The 18,780-nt window shown below is 38.8% G+C and overlaps 1 protein-coding gene across 2 annotated transcripts in view; it reads right to left on the bottom strand.

Moving 5' to 3' along the window:
* GPM6B (glycoprotein M6B) overlaps nucleotides 1-18,780 on the bottom strand; it is a 42,894-nt gene that overhangs the window by 16,846 nt on the left and 7,268 nt on the right. For both annotated transcript variants that reach the window (XM_018565200.1, XM_018565201.1), the window contains exon 2: nucleotides 15,369-15,482. In XM_018565200.1, the coding sequence (XP_018420702.1) occupies nucleotides 15,369-15,482 (114 nt within the window). The remainder of the gene's footprint in view (nucleotides 1-15,368; nucleotides 15,483-18,780) is intronic.

Here is an 18,780-nt window from a genome sequence, read left to right as displayed (position 1 = left end):
GAATGGCTCTTACCACTTAAAGGATTTCTGCGAGAATGGGCAGATATCTTTTTGCTTGTTGTTCTTGGGTAGCTATCTGCTCATCTATAGCCAGCTTTACTGGGTAATATGAGCAGATCATATTGCTATTTGAAAGAGTAATTGACCCATTTATTACAAATTTGTTATCAATTTTTTTTTAGAGTTGGGCAATCAAAGTCCTACTCTGTTAAGTCAGCTTTAGGCTGGGTTCACACCTAGGCGTATTGAATATGCGCGTTTGTCGCATGACTCGCGGTAAAAAAAAAAACGCCCGTTTCCGGGGGCTACTTGGCTGTATCCCAATGGAAACGCGAGACCAAAACGCCCCAAAGAAGTACATGTACTTCTTTGGGCGTAGGCCGTTTTGTATCGCGTTCGGACGGGCGGAAATACGGCAAGGTGTGAACCAGACCCATTGAATACAATGGGATTTAGATGTTTGAGCGTTTTGAAGAGCGTTCGTTGAACGCGCTACAAAACGTTCAGGTGTGAACCAGGCCTAAGACATAATCGTATCTCTCTGCAATAGATCTCCGTACAAATTATAAGAACTTAAAACTCTTTTGTCTAAACCATTCAATATACACTGAAATCTAGTGTACAAAGTTAATAGGGGTCATATTGACTGACTGATGTACATACTAGAGTGTGTCATTTTATAAATGCAATTGGCGATACAAACTAGTGACAAATATTAGTCTAAAGTACTAATGCGACTGGCAGCAGATAATGCTCAGCTGTGTGAACATAACTGTATATGCCCAGAGAAGCAACTGTGCATTAGGAGTCATTCCAGTCACTCACCTCCTCTCACCCTAATCCACTTAGTGATTGATTTTATTTGATTCCCAAGTTTCCCCATCTGCTTTCACTTAATCACTGTGGGTACTATTATTCTACACCCAATGGAAAGTGGTAGCCCACTCAGACATTCTCCACTTCAAACATTTCCAGATCATTGCTTTTGCAGTACAATAACTAGAAAATTAAGTGGTAAATGCACAGAGTGAAAGCATGCAGTAACCATGTTGCACTTATATGCAGTAGGTCTAATCTTTCAATTACATCTTATTAGGTTAGCAGATTATATGGATTAAAAGAAATTCAATTTAAGTAAATGAACGCAGTTAACAATTTAAGGGAGACCAGTGATTTTAGATGGTCCAGTTTTTGGCACTGCATGTAAAGAGAAGTGAAGACAAGTGCATGCCACGAATTCAGCCACCCCTCTCCAGCAACATTCAGAATATAGTAACATACTTCCGACTGCTGAAAGTGACACGGCATGATTTGCCAAGTAGGTTTTTAATTTAGTTCGATTTTGTAGTTGAAAGCCCTATTTAGTCATAAACCGTTATTTTATCACTACCTCATACAGCTCTCAAACACCTATTGAAACTCCTATCACCAGATTGAACCTAGTGTTATTGTAATATCTATTATAGTTATTGTAATCTTTATGCCCTGGCTTGTACATTGGTTTAATCATAAAAGCCATTACCATTGACAGTGTAATCAGAAAGGCACCATGCTACATGTCTGGTGGCTGTGTCCAAGGTTACGACCCCTCTGGAATAGATTGTTTGCCCTGCTTTCGAGGATTCTCGGGACCCATATTCCCAGAGACCCACAGTATGTATTACTAAATAAACCAGTCCCGGATATCTCTAGATCGCTGGGCAAACTCGCATTCTTTTTCTTCCTGGCGGCTAAGATATCAATAGCTCGGTCCTGGAAAGCTGAAAAGGTCCCATTCTCTCTAGTGCTATCTAAAGTGAATTGGATCATGGTCCACAAGAAATTACATAGCATTTTGCAGGACAGCTATGCAGAATTTGAAACAGTATGGGAGCTTTGGCTGAAATACCAAGAGATCTCAAAACAGGCATAGCACCATTTCCGAAGCCCTAGCTTAAGCATATAAGGTTTGCTACTCAGAAACAGGGAATTACAACTTACGCCTTTATCTTTTTTTTTTTTTTTTTTACTCTCGTTTTTGTTTTTATGTTTATATTTTTCTTTTTTTTTGTTCATTAAAAAGTTTTTCCATAAGTTTCCATTTAGTGAAAGTAGCTATATCTAGTTTGTGAGGCCCCGCACCTTCAAAATTAGAACCAAGTGAATAGAAGCCCCTGGAGGCAATTGAGGCAGGGACCAAGTTGAAGGCTAATACCACAACTAGTTCTCCCCTAATTCTTTCCTGGTGATAGCTTGATGTTCCACTGAAGGGTAGGAGAATGCGGGGAATTAAGGCTGTTTTGAAAATGTTGAATTTTATGTTTTGTTTTTTTTTTCCTTTTTGTTGAAACATATGTTAACTTGCTATACCTTATGGAAAACTAATAAAAACTTTGAAACCACCATTGACAGTGTTAAAACAGCACTAGCAATCGAAAAAACAGCACAATTTACAAAGCAGTTTAAATAAAGTATGTAAAGTGACTCTCTGTGAGAAAGTGGAAAATGTTCAAACAGCCATACGGGCAGCGCAGTGGTTAGCACGTCTGCCTTGCAGCACTGGGGGTCCCCAGTTCCAATCCCGGCCAGGACACTATCTGCAAAGAATTTGCATGCTCTCCCTGTGCTTGCGTGGGTTTCCTCTGGGTACTCCAGTTGCCTCTCACACTCCAAAGACATGCTGGTAGGTTAATTGGCTCCTGTCTAAATTGGCCCTGTGTGCACGTGAGATAGGGACCTTAAGATTGTAAGCTCCTCGAGGGTAGGGACTGATGTGACTGAGACTATGTAAAGCGCTGCATAATTTGGCGGCACTATATAAATACCAATAATAAATTAAATACTCACAAGTCTTTCATACTGATCTGTCTGACTAGGGGTGTGTTGAATATTTTCTCCCATAAACAGTTCCAGTTGCAGCTACTAACTTCCAGGAGTGTTGATGGCATGTTCTACACTACTACAGGATACAGTAGTGATGTAGTAGTCTACAAGAGAAACCATAGTGGCTAGTAGGGAACACGCTATTTGACAAACCCAAAGTGTCGGCTAGTAGCACCGCCTAGAGCTCCTCAAGAAAGCGAAGATTCAACATACTCCCAGCTAGAGAGACAAGTACAAACCTCCTTCTTTTACAGGGTATTTCTGTAGGAACTTTTTCATGACAGGATCAAGCACGTTTGGAAATTAAGCCATCAAGAAAAGAACATCCAAAACATGAGGAAAAACAGCTTTCTAAATCAAGCATAAGAACTAAAATTTGTTTGCTATAAAACCCAAAGCTACAAAGACTGATTCAGAAGGAACGCATCCCCAACTCTACTGAAACTTGTTAAATGAGATCTTACAATGTATCGCACAAAGGAATTGTCTGTGCTTAGCCACTACACATATGACACTATCAGGAATGTCTTCCTCAGGCTGGTCATACACAAAAAGACTTTGGTTAGTCACATTTACCTAGTGGTCCCTCGGCTATTTATGGGTAAAACTGATGTTGCATGCCCAAATGCAATTTAATTTCCTGCTCTTGAGTCATACAAGTGGAGGATTCTGCCTGGAACCCCTCAAACACCTTTTTTGTAAAGTTTAAAAAAACATAATTGGTGCTGCTATGGAATTCTGCGTTGTTTGGATTTTTCAACAATGGAAGAGGCTAAGCAATACCTAGTATTGCAAGAGTCTCATAGCTGCTTGTTTTGAGAACAGTCTATAAACAGGGGTTTTGTTTTATTAAATCAGGGAAGACCTCCATCAGGAGAGCAGCAAGCAGGGTTATTTTTCCACTTTTATGATAAAAGTGGAAGTTAGCCACACGCAGCTGAATCTTTCATTAGATATATCATATATTTTACGCCTGTCTGGGGGTCTACAACAACGTTACACTCAGTTTCCATCTTGCCAAAGCACTTCTGTGACCTATGCTGCAGATTTCTGTCACATCTCTATACTTGACCTTAACCTTAGCACTACCAAAGGGTAAGTGGTGCTCCCAGGTCACAATGCTTGATACAGGGGAGGAATGTGCTTTTTAGATTTACTCTACTGGGAATTTTTAACCATCATTGTACGTAGATTTTGGAAAATATGTGTGTGCCCCAGCTAATTATATCCTTTTCTCAAGGAGAAGAATGAGAGAAGCACAGAATATTAAACAAAGTTCTTCACTCTTTCCAGTGATTAACACTACAGAATGGGCAGATATCTCCCTGCCCATTATTCTAGTGAGATACATCTGTCCATCTAGAGCTAGTTTAACCCATTGCAAACATTCAAGAAAAACTCTCAGCTCATCTGACTTCAGAATACTGTAATTTAGTTAGCTACTATGGGCTGACTACAATTCACTTTTTATTGCTCTTTGTAAAGCCTAAATGAGTCAAGTAGTGTAAATGTCCTGATAAACCAGTCACCAGATAAAGCTTGTTATACACGGTTAGACGTTCTTTCAAGTGCTTGCTCGAAATCGTTCATTAGAACATTCGATCTTGCCATCAATTAGTCATATAATTTTGTTTGAAAGCCCTTAAAAATGTTTAAAAAAAACTTGAATTAAATCCCAGATATATTAAACGGTTGTTTTGTTTGTGCTTAGAATAAACATTACAATATGTATGATTTTTCCTAAATAATATAATTCACAGGTTAGAATTCCATTAGAAATTTTCTACCTGCTCCTTCAATTTTATCATTACTGCTGGTGTAAAAGGGACGTGGATTAGACCCCATTAACCAATAGAAAATCAAACAAACTTTCCGAAAAGTAACATTATTTTACCAGAATTCTACTGGTGCATGGTCAACTTGTGTCTCTAGCAAATACCAAAACATGAGATACTGAATACAAGAGAAGAAATATTACCATTGAACACAAAAATGTGGTTTAATGCAAAAAATAAAGGGAGTATGAAAAGTAAAAGGTGAAGAGCGCTGGACTAAAACCAGGTGCTTTACTCCAACATTATTCATTCAATGATGTTTTGAAGTATAGCCTGCATGTTTGGAATACATGACATTCCTGCTCTAAAGCATTGTTCTGATACTGTACAGACTGAAATCAAGCTTTTCTTGTCCTAAAACTGCATCATCAAAAGCGTCAATTCGCTAAATCTCTCTATAGCCAAAAATACATTTCTGGATCTTAATTGTGTACACAAAGCAAAATGAATCGCAGTAAAATGGCACATCTTCTTGAAAGCCTCTCTTTGGGGATATGTAATCTTGCATTTCCTTGCTAAAAAGATCTGGTATGACAGGATGGAATAATAAAAGCCAGGACAGAACAGCTGTCCCTGGTGACTAGCACCATATGGTAACCCCATCACAACCTCTTTTAAGTGCACCACGATTTTCAAGTTCACTGGTTTTATCAGTACAATGCTCAATAATTTTGCATACCGTATACCAAGGAAACAGTGGCGTAACCAGAGTTATGGGCGCCCGGGGCAAGTGACCCCCCCGCACCCCCGGTTGTTATGCCACTGCAAGGAAATAATGGATAAAAAGGCAAGTAGCCAGACATGTCTACACAATATTACTAGCAAGAATAAAATGGCTCGCTGAAACATAACTTTGTGTTCAATAATCTGTCAACTCGATCAGGCCATATACACACAGGTATAGTCATATCTCAGATTGCACGTTCTAATTTGAGAAGAATCAGGTTTATCAAGCATTTACAAAGTTTTTAAGGATGAATGTCAAACAGCTTTATTCAAAGCCGATATGTATTAACATTATCTGTTTTACCTGCAAAAATAGTTGTAATTCTACCCAGCCAGATTTGTGATTTACACAGCGTAGCCACACTGCATAATCAAAAGGCTACCTTGCTTTTTTTTACTGGACAAAGAAAGAACACAAGCACACGTATGAGGTCATATTTGTGCTCCCCTCTCCTGTTAACACATTCCCTGTTAGACTGACAGCACTGTAAAATGCAATAATGCCATGACTGGCTGACAACTGATGGCCTCCCCTCCCAATATAAGGGTCAACCTGCTGGGTTTAAAATAAGCTGAATCTTAAGGCTCCTTACCCACTTGTGCAATTCAATCTAATCTGCACTGCATTAAGACAGCTCATTTATTTGAATGGACTGCAAATGCACTACAGGTAAACTAAAAATCAGACTTGCACCATCTTGGTTATTTATATTAGCTGTACATTTTAAAAAAGTTTCTCACATTTCTCTAAACTCTTAAAAGCATCCTTCAGCTATTCTGTGAACATGCTAAGCATGGATCTTTAATGGGGTGGTGCCTGTAGCTTTAAACAAGTTTTAGCATTATTTACGATGTGCTAAAATATATTTTTTTAATCCCAAGGACAAAACCAAATTTGGGATCTGTATTCAACAATCCCAGACTAAAACGAAGACTGTCTTAGTCCATGTTCAAACCACCCACTGGGCTACGGTAACGCATTATGAAAGGCACCCTTAAGAACCTTGCGATGCGGCACACCACAATGCATAGTAATGCACCACCGTGTGCTTACTGTGCATGTAGTGTTCCATGTTACATAAAATAGTACATACACTTTTTTGGTGCATGAGGCAGCTTATTCAAATTAACAGGCTGCCTTGACACAACATTAACGTGTCTCATATGCAAGGTATGTGCAGATGTTTGACTCCCTTCTTCCTAGCGACAGTCTCCAAGGACTGCAAGAAAGCTGCTTGATGCTTGTTAAATACTTTGTAAATGCTTGCTGGATCTGATGATCTACAGTCTAGAGTTTATATGCCAAGATTAAACAATGTCTTGGTGTAAAAGGCCTAAAAACAGATGAGTGGGTTTAGATTGCCAAATTACAGAGCATTCAAACGCTCATAGACCAAAAATCCTCATGCCATTGCAGTATTGCGGAGAAGGAGGTGTGAGGTTGTTTCTATGGGTTGGAAATGTTCAACAGAAAACCTAACATTCTGCATGAACCACTGATGAAGATAACAGTAACATTTAGGTCATAGAGAGGAACAATCATGAACTTATGTACTTGCACCAACAAGGCTTTATAAACAACTCAAAGTTATGCTGTAAATACATATCCCATCTGGAAACTGCCCTAACATATGACACAAGCAGCTGCCATGGAAGCCTTGCCATAAACATGAAGACTTATTATTTCTGACATTTACTTTTATCAGTTAAAACAAAAAAAACAAAAATCTGCAAACATAGTTGTCAACCGAAAATAAATCTGAGGGATTCTCTAAAGCAGAATACATATTCCTACCGTGGCCCTTTCAGTAGAACTAAGGCTAAACCTTTTTTGTTTAGTTTTGGGAGTGTTATAACCCATCAGCTTTTTTTGCCATCTGTGTTCAATTGGGGGAGATTTCCCTTTACTTCCTGTCTGATCGGCACAACGGAAATCCCTGGTGGTCAGCAGGGTCACCAGAACTAGTGTCTCCATTGGAATATTTCCAATCTATTCCTGTTCCGACAACAAAATATGGGATTTTCTTTCACTTTTAAGAGATGATGGTCTCGAGGACAAATAGAGAGAGAGAGTGCAAATCCCTCTAACGGGGACTCAGTAAAAAACAGAAACCTGATAATCCCTCTCCACTCTACCCACAACTAGAAAAACAGTTTGGCTTCAGTTGCATTTTAACTGGGCAAGGGCTTGATTGCATCTAAGCAGTTTAGAACAGCAGTGCACTATACATACATGAACTAGATCATTTTGCGCAATGGCACAGTATTATGCGGTGGGTTTTACTGGCGCACTTTTTAACCCCTACATGCAGTGGTTAGGGGGAACCGTGAAAGCCATATAGTTGTGCCACCCGCACAAAATTAAAAACTGCAATCAAACCACACTTTGAATCTCAAATACACCCATGATTTTCAGTTTTCAAAGCTCAGGGGTATACAAGGCATAAGATTAAACTGTTACCATGAAGCTTATACAATATGAGCAATTCATACATACTAAATGTAACTTTAAAACAGAGATTTTTATTTCGTATTTGAAAAAAATAAATATTTAAATGGTTAAAGAAGTTGACATCTAATGGTCTTGCTCCTTGGTGTATTGAAATTCGCTGTTGGCTGATACCCTGGTCCAACACTTATATACTTTTTTACAAATTTCTATATTTAAAGCAGAAGCAAAACACTGACACACTAACAATAATGATGTCATATCCTCAATGCACCTTTTCCTACACATATTTAAGTGCATCTCTAGGCATAATACACATTTAATACATTTCTTAAACAAATTTTCCCATGGTTCCCATGAGACGTGCAGTGCACACATCTTTAAGATGCTGTAAATGGGCAGGGTTCCGGGGAGAATGTAACTCCTGTGTAGATGAGCAGGAGTTACATCATCAGTGGTCACTAAATGGGCAAAGAGGACTTCTGAGAACCTGGTAGTGTTGGCAGGGGAGATGGCAGCAGCAGGAGATAGTCCTAAAAACAAGATCAATCTGACAGCACTGAAGAAGGGCACACTTAGTTAAGTTAGGTGTGCCCTAAATGGCAAGTACGCTGTACAAAGTGGTTTACGTCTGCTTTAGCTATGGATTTCTGCTCACCATTGCTTTTTGCACTGCCTTATTCAATATACTTCTATTATTATGACCCACCGAAAGCAACAGCACAATAACAAGCATTTTTTAAATAACCCCATATGTGGTTCCAGTATCTTTACTCAGCTCTTTGGCAATGACAGCTAAATTCTGCGTGTAATACACTATTATTGCATCCAACTTCTAGAAAAATACAAGGAGATTGTCAGATTTCATATAAAAAAAAAAAATTGAAGAATGTTTGCTTGGCAGCATAAAATTGTGAAATATAGTTTAACTAGCAGAACAGAACACACAGTCCTTAAGCAGAGTGTAGGCCTTTGTGAGCCTCCATGGTCCAAGCAAAACGGACTGCTGCCATAAAAGATTTTGTAGTAGAGGAAAACTATGGCCTACTGTATTGATCATGAATTCTTATTCTAGAATTAATGTTCTCATGGGCCATTTACAAATGTCAATTTTAAGAAAAAAAATTAAATAAAGTAAACTGTAAAAGAAACCAAATGCACAGAGATACGCAAACAAAAATATAATGAAATTATTTTATTTTTTTCTTAAGCTTAATGGCATACGGAGTCTGAAAATAACCCTGAATATAAAACGACATAGTACAAACACATCAATGTCTCTTGCTTTCAAAAGACCATTTTGTCCAAAGCATTACCAGAACCCCCTTTGTTCACCACAGCAGAATAAAAAACATTTTTGTCCCCGGGCTTGTGAGCAGCCGTCGCCATAGAAACAAGTTAATAATGGCCCAGCGACTTGCTCAGTGCTGCCTGTGTTCCTGGCTGAAAATTTAACACATTCACAGGAGGAGGGCTGACTAAAACAAGGGCTGATATTATTAAAGAGGATTGGTGCTATTTAACACATATATATTAAGCAATTGGAAATGTTAGTTGTAGGGCAAAATTTTAAAAGTTTACGTGGAAACATAATTGCTTTGTACAGCTCAAAAATGTGAACAAATCTTCAGCCTAGAAAGGACGTGCTTGTAAAGTGACCTCATTTAAAAGAAAGAAGAGCATTTGTCACAGTCAGGCCCATGTATTCTGCCTATACTGGGCTGTTTAAGAAACATCTCATGGACTCTATGAGGTAATCCTACTTCCTGAGAACATCCCCCATGTACTGGCAGAGGGGAAAGTTTTAATTGCTTCACTAGGCATTAGGCCAGGACTAGCCAAGCAATGTCAATGGTCACCATTACAGCATCATTGCCTGCAGCTCATAGTCAACAGCATGCCTCATGTATGGAAATGTCTGAAATGAGGATTGTCTGTGCTGTCCATAACAAGCAGGTTCTCTTCATAAATGTACGTCAAAGCGTAACAACAAAATAGAGGAGATTGTTAACAAGGGGAAGGCGGTTCATTGTTAAGCAGATGAACACACAACTCCAGGCAATACTTTAGCTGTGAACAGAGTAGGAAAGGGATTTAAGGTTTTACTGTTGTCTATGTACCCTTGAAAAGGGATACCACATTCTCTCTGTGTGGTCACTCCCCAACAGAAATAAAAACTGATAGAACATTCTAACCTTTTTCCATTAAGTCCAAAACCAAAAAAAAAAAAATTGAATTTAACTAGAAGTTTTTGATTGATAAGGTATTACTTTCAATCATCTTTTTGGTTTCCTTATCCAATCTAGAAATATGATCAGGAAGGCTTAAGCTTGCCATACAGTGTGTTCTTTTAGACACTTTCAAACACAAAGCTTAATATCTTTCTGAATCATTAAGGGATGGAAATGGTAAAGGGAAGTAAATCTGTAAGTGCTGCAAACTTTTGTATTTCACTATGCCACAGTAGAAGCTGGATTATATTCTACTAACATAATACATGAGTGAACTTTGTACCCATATCATATTTTTAATGATAAAGAGCAATAGAAGATTTAGCAACCAATTAGAAATCTTGGTTTGTGATGCATTAAGCATTACCACTGCTAAGAAAGAAAAGTACTCTGACCATATTAAACTGCCAAAAGCTGATATTTAGAAGTTCTTGTCACTTGTTTTTAGTACCATTCTACTATACTTTCAGATACAGTTTACTAATTATTTAAAGTGCAGAAACACTCATGTACCATATTTTCTTCAGTATGTGTGAGGACATGTGCATGTCGACTGAATGGTTCAGGGTCTTCATGTATACTAGGTTGGCAGACATTTTTTTTTTCCTTTTTAGAAATGTTGTTTAAAAAAAAAATCTCCCCCACAGCTGTGAAATTTGTCAGGCGGTATTGTTTCTCAAGGTTCTCAGGAAGTCTAGACTTTTCATATGCAAAGCTGGGAAACTAGTGCACTCCAGAACAGGAGCAGAAGGGGCAGCATGTAATGCTGAAAGGAGAACAGTGCCTTGACCCGAATATGTCAAGCATTGATTAAGGTCAGGAAACAATAGAAATAGTATGATGATGTCTTTAAAACCGAATAGCAGAGCTCATTAACTGCAACTCAAGAGCGAACCTCAAATGAGATCAAGAAAAAGTGTTCTGAAATATAAAAATATTAAAAGTATTTATATTCTCTGAAAAAACATGATACCTTTATGTAAAATCAACTACACACAGTCCCCGGGTTACGAACAAGATTGGGACTGTAGGTTTGTTCTTAAGTTCAATCTGTATGTAAGTTGGAACAGGTACACATTTTTTAAGTGCAACTCCAGCCAAAAAAAAATGTTTTTTAGTTTTGGAAAGCATAGGGAAGGGCTAACCCCCTATAAAAGTTTGTTTTGGTGTGTGTGCCCCTGTTCAGATTTCACCTCACTTTCTGTCCCTGTGGATTTTGATAATTTTGGGTTGTCGTGGAAACAAGGATTGGTGACATAGCTTCAGTGGAGACAACTTTTTCCCATGATAACTCTTACAGGAGTGAATTTCCCTTATTAAGGGTAGATTTCCTCTCACTTCCTGTTGTCTCAAGAACAGGAAGCGAGACTAACAGGGTTATTCACAAAAGGGTGAAGAGTTTGGAGCAGGCAGGAGAAGTGAACAATCTAGGACAACATAGCTGATCTTGGAAGTGATCTGAATTGGAGCATTTTTTTCCAAATCAGCTAATTTGGCCTAGATTATTCACTTCTCCAAACCCTTCACCCTTTTGTGAATAACCCTGTAAATCTTTCTAATGAAGATACAGACAGCAGTAAAAACCTCACAGTGACAGAAGAAGAGGCGGGCACCCCTCGTCTGCACGTCTAACAAGAGCCAACTTCCTGTAATGTAGGTACAGTAGTACAAACCAGACACAAAAAGGCGGGCACTCCTCGTCAGCACGAGCTTGGTGGTATTACAACTACCCCTGCTGTACAGTAATAGTCTCCGTTTGTAAGTAGGAGTCATATGTAAGTAACTCTGGGACTACATGTAGGGTACTTTGCTTACCATATTTATAAGAAAAAATTAATGAAGAAGATCAGAACATGTAGCTACTGCAGCTTCCTAGATGTCCCCTAAACCTGACAAACATTTCTACAAGAACGTCAACATAAAAGGTGCCATCTTTGTGCCCCTGTGAACCCTTTTAAATCCTAGGTCCAGACTGTGCATATCCTAGAGTCCAGATTAAACCCCACACCTTCCAAAACTAAGTCACCCCGTCGTTTAAAAAGCAACCACAAGAACTTAGGTTAGCAGTAGAGGCTCTGGGATTTAACAAATGATGGGCAGGGGCCGTTACTTTACCAAGGACAAAAATAGAGTTGCCTTTTACACCCTGGGTTTAGGTCTTCGGTCTTATGATGCCGGACAGAAAAAGCTCTGACATCTAGTAAAGATAATGCATATTCAGTTTATTGGTATATTACATCAGCTGTATCTGCTGTGCCTTGAGGTAGGTTGTCTTGACAGCAATCCTTGTCAACTCCACTGTTCACAATACAACTGCTCCTAGGAGCCCCCACTCATGATTAGATTCAATACTGCAGACAACACAGTTTTCATAGAGAACTACACCTAGGACCAATGAGTCTGTAGACTAAAACTGACCACATGTGGATCAATGAAGCTCACACTGAAACTTGCATTGCTGAAATTGTGCTGCTGAAAAGTGGATTTACATGTGGGGTAAGAAAAAGAAGAAGAAGAGATCCCTAGTTGGAAAATAAAAACAACGCAAAAACCACTAGTTGTTTGTGTAATGCTAGCTAATTCTCTATAGTACCTTACAGAAACATTATGAATCTGCCTGTTTTTGGAATATTATGTCTTTTATTTTCTAAATATATGACACTAACAAACCTGTGTCCGTTCTAGAATAGACAAGATTGGGGATGAGGGGTGGTGAAAGGTGTGGTGGTGATAGTGGGAGCTGTCCATGTGTGAACATAGAGGGGTTGGGGGAAAGGCACACTGGTAAGGGTGGGGTATCAGCATACAGGAGCGGTGGTACAAGTGGGGCATTCAGATGTGCTGGTAATGGGTGGGTGGGGGGAGTGTTGTTGGATAAGTGGTGGAGCATGGGTGAGTGGGTGGGCTGTTCTTACAACTCTGCCTGCTAAGTGTGGGAGTAAAGTTGTATATAGCCAATTCTCTTAAATAAAGTGTGCTACTTTGGGTCCTGGATGATTGCTATTATTTGAGACTGATGTGCCTGGCCAGTTTTCACTACAACAGCACCCCACTTAATGCTGCTGTAGCATTTGTTCAGTTGTCTGATGCTAGCTGCATCATTATGACTGAGCCCAAAGCCAGTCTCCAATAAAATGGTATGCTGCTGCAGTGTGTGAGCACTGTAATTAAACAATAGGGCAATATATCATGCATGAGCAGTAGTGTGTGATCTCCAAGGTTGCTACCGTGCTCGTGATAAGAAACGCCTCCATATTGTGATGTCAGAAATATGGCAGCAAAACCCTGCATGTGAGGGACTGGTCTGTCCGGCCACTACCACACACGCTGAAGGTCCTGATGTCTTATTTCTTGCATCACAATTTGGCGGCAGTGATCTGCAAAAGCATGGTAGCGACCTATGATATCTTATGCTACAGGCATAGGTGTGTAAAACACGCAGTAGTTGAGGGGGCCTGCACATGTGCGGTTGCAGAATGGGCCATGTGTACTCAAGAGCCGGAAGGCAGAGAAAGAAGGGAGTCTGATGGCTGTATTCACACATGAGTGGGCCACAGAGCCATCTCATCCTGCAGTGACCAAGGCCTGCTAAAAGAACTTGAAATATGGCAGCCGCATTCACTCCCTATTCTGGGCCCAGAATAGGGAGATGCTAATCGTGTCATCTTGTCTGTCTCAGCTCTTCTATATGATGCAACCACCAACCATATTAAATTTAACCCAAATTTCCAACTTTTAAGTTCAACTACACAAACATTATTGATCTCTAACCAACTAATCTAATGCATATCCTGAATTCTGAACCTGAAATCTGCTTGTTAACATGAAACTTATGGGGAAACAAAAATGCCACTTTCCTTCCTGTATTATTCTCTTACTATAACTACAGGATTAACTGTTATGAGTCTTCAAAGTGTAATAAATGTATATTTCCATTTATCAGCATGGTTATTGAGTTCATTCTTAAACACATCTGCATGCTTAAAATACATGAGATGGTTGCAAAGCTGCTAAACCTCTGTGTACTGGGCCGATCTAGGCTTCTCCTACTTAAGATTGGGTGGTCCAATGGGCAACTGCTGGCCGTCTATGCTGATGATCAAATCTAACATGTACACATATGCCAGCGTGGCTTTTAAATGATCAGTTTCAGCTCCACTGAGAATATACAAGCTGATAGATATCAGGTCTGGAAGTCAGCAACAGTCCATGCAGAGGTCATTTATCATCAGAGGGCTCCAAAACCACTCTGCAGAAATTCTATGGACACCCTAAATAGACATGGCAATAATTGTTGCAGTAGCACACTGTTTAAGCAGTTTTCAGTTGTAATGGCTGTTTATTGTAATGAATAAAAAAATACTGTGCATATATGCTCCCCAAAATCAAAGCCATTACTGGGAGCAGAAGTTTAATGTGTTTATAATCTTGTAGCCATGAAAGATTGCCATTTTTTAAATTGGCAATGGCGTCACTAACAAAACTGCAGACAGAATGTTCCGTGATTAAAATTCTTTAGGGAGTTTTTTTTAATGCCTCCCAAATGGACTTTTTAGTAAGTACTGTTACTTTGTATGGCAGTTTTATTGTACTATTTAATATTTCTTCAGACAGGACTGCCTAACTGCTGACATTTAAAACCTTCTCCAATTTTCTAAAAACATATACAAATTGCCAATATTTATCTAGTCTGATGAAATCAAATTAGAACAGAGGGAAACAAAAGAAAATGTAAGATGTTCCATAACCTTGTAGATTGTAAGCTCTCACAAGCAGGGTCCTTCTAATCCTTTAGTATGGTATTGCATGTCTCCCTATACTGTACAACCTGTTGGTGCTATATAAATCCTGAATAATAATGATGATGGATGATGATGATAATCAAAAATAACATATTTTTTTTGTTTTAGCCTTATACCTAAAAGAGACGTTTCAGAATAGAGTGCTTATTTTTCAAGGAGCTGTAACTTTCACATTTCACCATTTCAACTGGTCCATATAAAGCCTCAACCATCAGTAGTCTGCTCAGCATTTATCATTAATGTTTTAAAGTTCAATGTTTTTTATGGTATTTATTACACATACAAAACCATGACTGGCTGCATTATATACCACAAAGAAAATCATGGTGTTTCATTTGCACAAGTTGCAATCATCTGCCAGAAAAAATGCAAAGTGTAATCTGGACAATCAAATGTGATAAGCAGTAGCTATTAAGCACGGTACTCCATGTGAACTCTGAATCTATCCCATCCATTCATTTACCTCCAGTCCCCAAGGGACTCATACTGCCGCTCATTGCTGGCACTTGCTGTGGCCTTGAACTCCCGTACATCCAGTGGTACCTGCCAATTTCCATTTCAGGTCTGCTGCTGTTCACTGCCAATTTTAGGTGGTAAAAAGTCAGTGTTCTCCTGCATACGATTTGAAATCAAATCCACATTTCATACACTTTAGCAAAACTATTTAGTGCTATCTAGTCATAATTATCTACTTTCCTACTCCTACAGGTAAGATGGGTTAATATAGCATGACAGAACACTAATGTTTGTTAATGACGGTTAAAAAGATGCTGTTTCAGAAAGTGGAGAGAAAGGTCATACAAATAAGGTGGCTTTGCCATGATTGCAGTAAAACCCGCAAATGGGACTTGCGCAAATATTGTACACTGACACTTCATGAAGTACAACACTAAATTGTTCCCGAAATTTACTGCTCCTGCCTGATTCAAAATTATGGAAAAAACATCCATGTGGTCTCAATCATAAAACAGCTTTATATACACATGCATCTATTGCCAAATCTACCTTGAACACATGAGTTAATGGCAGATAAAGGCCAAATGTCCTATACATTATAAAGGGCTGATTGCTTGTTCCTTTTAAACAAATCTAAACAGTTCTCAATGTGGTCTAAACACCTTAGGTTTTATATAGACATTACCAGTCAGTTTTAAAATAACATCTATTCCTACATGAACAATGTAACCTGTAAAGAAAAAAAGTTTAATCTTGTTACATATATAGAAAAATGCCTTTAAAAAAGTGACACAGCCGCAAGGGAAGTAGGGTAACTGCCATTGCTGGCCTCCTTTAGAATATTCTTGTTGCCTGGTTGTGCCCAACTAAATACGGAGTCCAACAGATATTCCTTATCGGTATACCCCTTGTGGATGGGTGCTGAAGTGATTGTGGATGGTGCCGTTCAAGTCAAGAAGATACAGTAGGTTACCGACACATCAAAATCAAGTGTCCAAAATCCTCTTTATTGATGCATGCACATTTTGTCACAGGAATGGCAATGTTTCAGGGCCACTCTGGGTTCCTTCATTGGGCACAATATGACAATAATCTTCATACTGTGGCCGATGAAGGGATCCAGAGTGGCCCCAAAACTTTTCCTTTCCTGTGATAAGATACACATGCATCAAGATGATTTGGACACTTGATTTTTGTGTACAGGTGACATACTGTATCTACTTTAAATATTGAGCCACATACTCCGAACAAGCATGCTGTAAATGTTACAAAAAAATGTGCCAGAATTCCTAATGTCTGTACTTGCTCTGGGCCACTGACGTAAAGCATTAAAGCCAAAGCATTAGCATGAAAGCTAGGGAACTACAATTCCCAAAAAGGAGTTCAGCAATGGCAGCATCCATACTTTTCACATGACCGCATCCCTTTAAATGTGTCTCAAGTGACTAATCAAAGCCTTGTTTACAACTCTTTCTTTCAAGTGGTATAGTAGCAGTATGGAGTAGAGATTATTCATTGTGATTACTTAAAGTTCCCACATACACTGGATATCAAATAAGAGTATATCACGGAGTGGCTCTTGGAGAGCTCATCCATGATGAAGAGATTGATACTCCCAAGGATACTCCACTGCTGAGCTGGAGATGGGGAGTATTTGCAAGTTTTAGTTACATTTGGAATGGGATGCAGAGTAAATACCAAGGGCACTACAGTGCTAAATCAGGAAGTTGGTTTAAGAATTTCCAGACACTTTGTGCTGCCAGCTAGACAGGGGGAACATGAATATTTCCAGAAAAAATGTGGTGCTGAGCTGGGGTTGGGGAGGGTCAGTGATGCACTATATGGAGCAAATGTGGACACTCCTCCAGATTATTAAACTCAGGTTTACAAAACCAGGTCCACCTGAGTGGCCTGCACAGTGTCCATACCTCAGCATACTAGATAATACAGAATATAAATCGCCAATTTTTTTTGTATAATATAATAGACAAGGTTGTGCCAAGTAAATAGATACCAAATATGTAAGTCATAAAATTGAATGCGCCTGGAAGCAGCAAAGTACGGTACCAAAAATGGTCTATAGGCAATGATCAGTTTAGAGTTAAAAATAATAACAATCAATGACAGGTGTAGAATTATTCCTCTCGTTTCAAAGTCCAAACCATTGCTGTATGCATGACTAGGTGGCATGCATGTTTGCGTTCACTTGGGGGCAAGGAGATTTTAAAAATCCTTTTAGGGTTTTTTTTATTGTAATAATCTTAACTTTTTTAAACTTTCCTTTTTTTTTTAACAATGTCTGATTGGCAAACGGTATGATGGTCATAATAACTTAAAAGCTCCCTGCCAATATGTATTTTCAGGTATTGACAATGCTGATCCAGAAGCGTATATTGCTCTTGCAAGAGCTTGATAAATTCTCTACTGATTTTCAGGTGTCATTTTATCTATAAATGAAGGTATTGTGTATTTTTGTGAGGCAGCGTTTTGCAACACTTCCTTACTTGAAGATGCTGCTGGTGAAGAAACACTTACAGGGTTATTTACAAAAGGGTGAAGAGTTTGGAGAAGGGAGGAGAAGTGAACAATCTAGGACAACATAGCTGATTTGGAAATTGAGCTGAATTGGAGAATTTTACCAAATCAACAATGATGACCTAGATTGCTCACTTCTCCTCCCTTCTCCAAACTATTCACCCTTTTGTGAATAACCCTGTTAGTGATGATCCAGAAGCAGTAGAAAGATTGTTTCTGTAATGAGAACTCTGGAGGGAAAAGCTACTTGCGCTTTCATTATGGTCCTCCTCATTTAATTACATAAAAGTATTTCTTAATGTCTATAGGGCATCTGTAGCATGCAAGGATGTGTTTTGTCATCCTTGTAGCATTTGGAAAATAATATTTCTTCTCACACTATTTGCAAATTGCAGCTTTGCTCTCAGCAGAAGTTGCACTGTGGAAATGTTTCCGAACTCTAGATGTTGGTCTCACCATTTTACTGAGGAGGAACAAAAAACAATTTACTGACCAGACTATAGGTAAACATTAGACTGTGATGGTGTAGAACATTTTAGGAATCATTTAAAAGGTTATAAAGATAAACTAATTTGTCAGACAAATGTACCCTCTTACCTGTCAGTTAAGGCCTGAGAGGACAGAAACGATCATGTGCTATCATACCGACAATCACTCAACTGTAGGAAGTACAAGATAGCTTTTGGGATATAAATAGACTGGAGCCTTTGCTCTGCAGTGCCCCTAGTGGCGGAAATGCATATTTCTTTTTGAGTTTGAGAACTGCATTGAGAAGTACATTTTTACTTGGATTGTATTCCAGGATTGGCTTGTCCTCAGCTGAGAGAATGGGCAATAAATTTAAGACTTTACATAAAGTTATAAGAAAATAAATATTTAATTGC

This window comes from Nanorana parkeri, unplaced genomic scaffold (genome assembly GCF_000935625.1).
Source record: "Nanorana parkeri isolate BGI_ZX_2015 unplaced genomic scaffold, ASM93562v1 scaffold821, whole genome shotgun sequence".
In the NCBI taxonomy this organism is placed as follows: domain Eukaryota; kingdom Metazoa; phylum Chordata; class Amphibia; order Anura; family Dicroglossidae; genus Nanorana; species Nanorana parkeri.
This window is presented reverse-complemented; position numbering and strand designations above follow the sequence as displayed.